We start from the raw sequence: 952 nt of genomic DNA, 5'->3' as shown, positions 1-952 counted from the left end.
TTTTATATATCATAATTTTTTCTTTTCAACTCCAGGCGAGCTACGGTTCCTCCACCCCGAGCAGCTGGACCCGTGGGATGGAGTGCTGGACGCCACCACCAAGCCCAACTGCTGCATGCAAGTGCCGGACTACACGTTCGGCAACTTCTCAGGCTCAACTGTCTGGAACTCCAACACACCGGTGAGTGAACCTAAGTCCTTTTTGTTCACTTAGCTTTTACTTGTTCTGGCACCAGCCCGTGAGAAAAAACCCCGATGGACCTGTGTTTTCCTACCAACTGAAAAACTTTAATGTGTCCCGCGCGCTCACATGACCTTATGTAGTTGCGAGGGCCGTAAAACACTTACCAACAAAACAATAATTATGTTGTTCTTGGGTAGTGCTTCTCTGTCCTCCTCTGTCCACTTTTCCTGGGCCAGCCCCTTCCACTGTTTCAATCTGGTTTCTGGTTGTACATTCTAGCTGCCTTACTGTCTACTGGTAGTCTTGACCGATGCCAAAAATATTTGTTTCATTGTTTATCTATGTATTGAAAGCAATGAGTTGAGCCAACTTGTCTTCTTATAGTCTTGTTTCTCACTATGTCTCTCTCATTGTGATGTTCAAAGGTTTTTTTTTCGTCATTCCAATTCACAGGCGTTGATTACCTTGCTACTATCATTGAAAAAAAAGTTACTAGGTTATCATTCAGCTGTCATGTCTCTTATAAATGTCACAGAGATTGTTGTACAGAAAGGTGGAGAGACGTGTCAATATCAAGAAGTTAGGAAAAAGTGGAACGCTTTTGTTAAAGGCCTATACTATCCTAGTCCAAGGTGCGAAAGACGATGATGATGATGATGTGACGGCACGGATGATGAAATATTTTGTTATAAAATAACGAGAGTAATAAGAATAGGAAATATTAAAAGGCTGCATTTACCCTGACCCCCCACCCCACCCCGCCCTGTT

The 952-nt window shown here is 43.2% G+C and overlaps 1 protein-coding gene across 1 annotated transcript in view; it reads left to right on the top strand.

The window, feature by feature from the left end:
* Nucleotides 1-952, top strand: part of LOC101862164 (acetylcholinesterase-like) — a 91,318-nt gene that overhangs the window by 37,499 nt on the left and 52,867 nt on the right. The window contains exon 4 of the mRNA XM_035973790.1: nucleotides 36-181. Within this exon, the coding sequence (XP_035829683.1) occupies nucleotides 36-181 (146 nt within the window). The remainder of the gene's footprint in view (nucleotides 1-35; nucleotides 182-952) is intronic.

This window comes from Aplysia californica, unplaced genomic scaffold (genome assembly GCF_000002075.1).
Source record: "Aplysia californica isolate F4 #8 unplaced genomic scaffold, AplCal3.0 scaffold00030, whole genome shotgun sequence".
NCBI lineage: Eukaryota > Metazoa > Mollusca > Gastropoda > Aplysiida > Aplysiidae > Aplysia > Aplysia californica.
The sequence above is the reverse complement of the archived record's forward strand: the minus strand, read 5'-3'. Positions and strand labels throughout refer to the sequence as shown.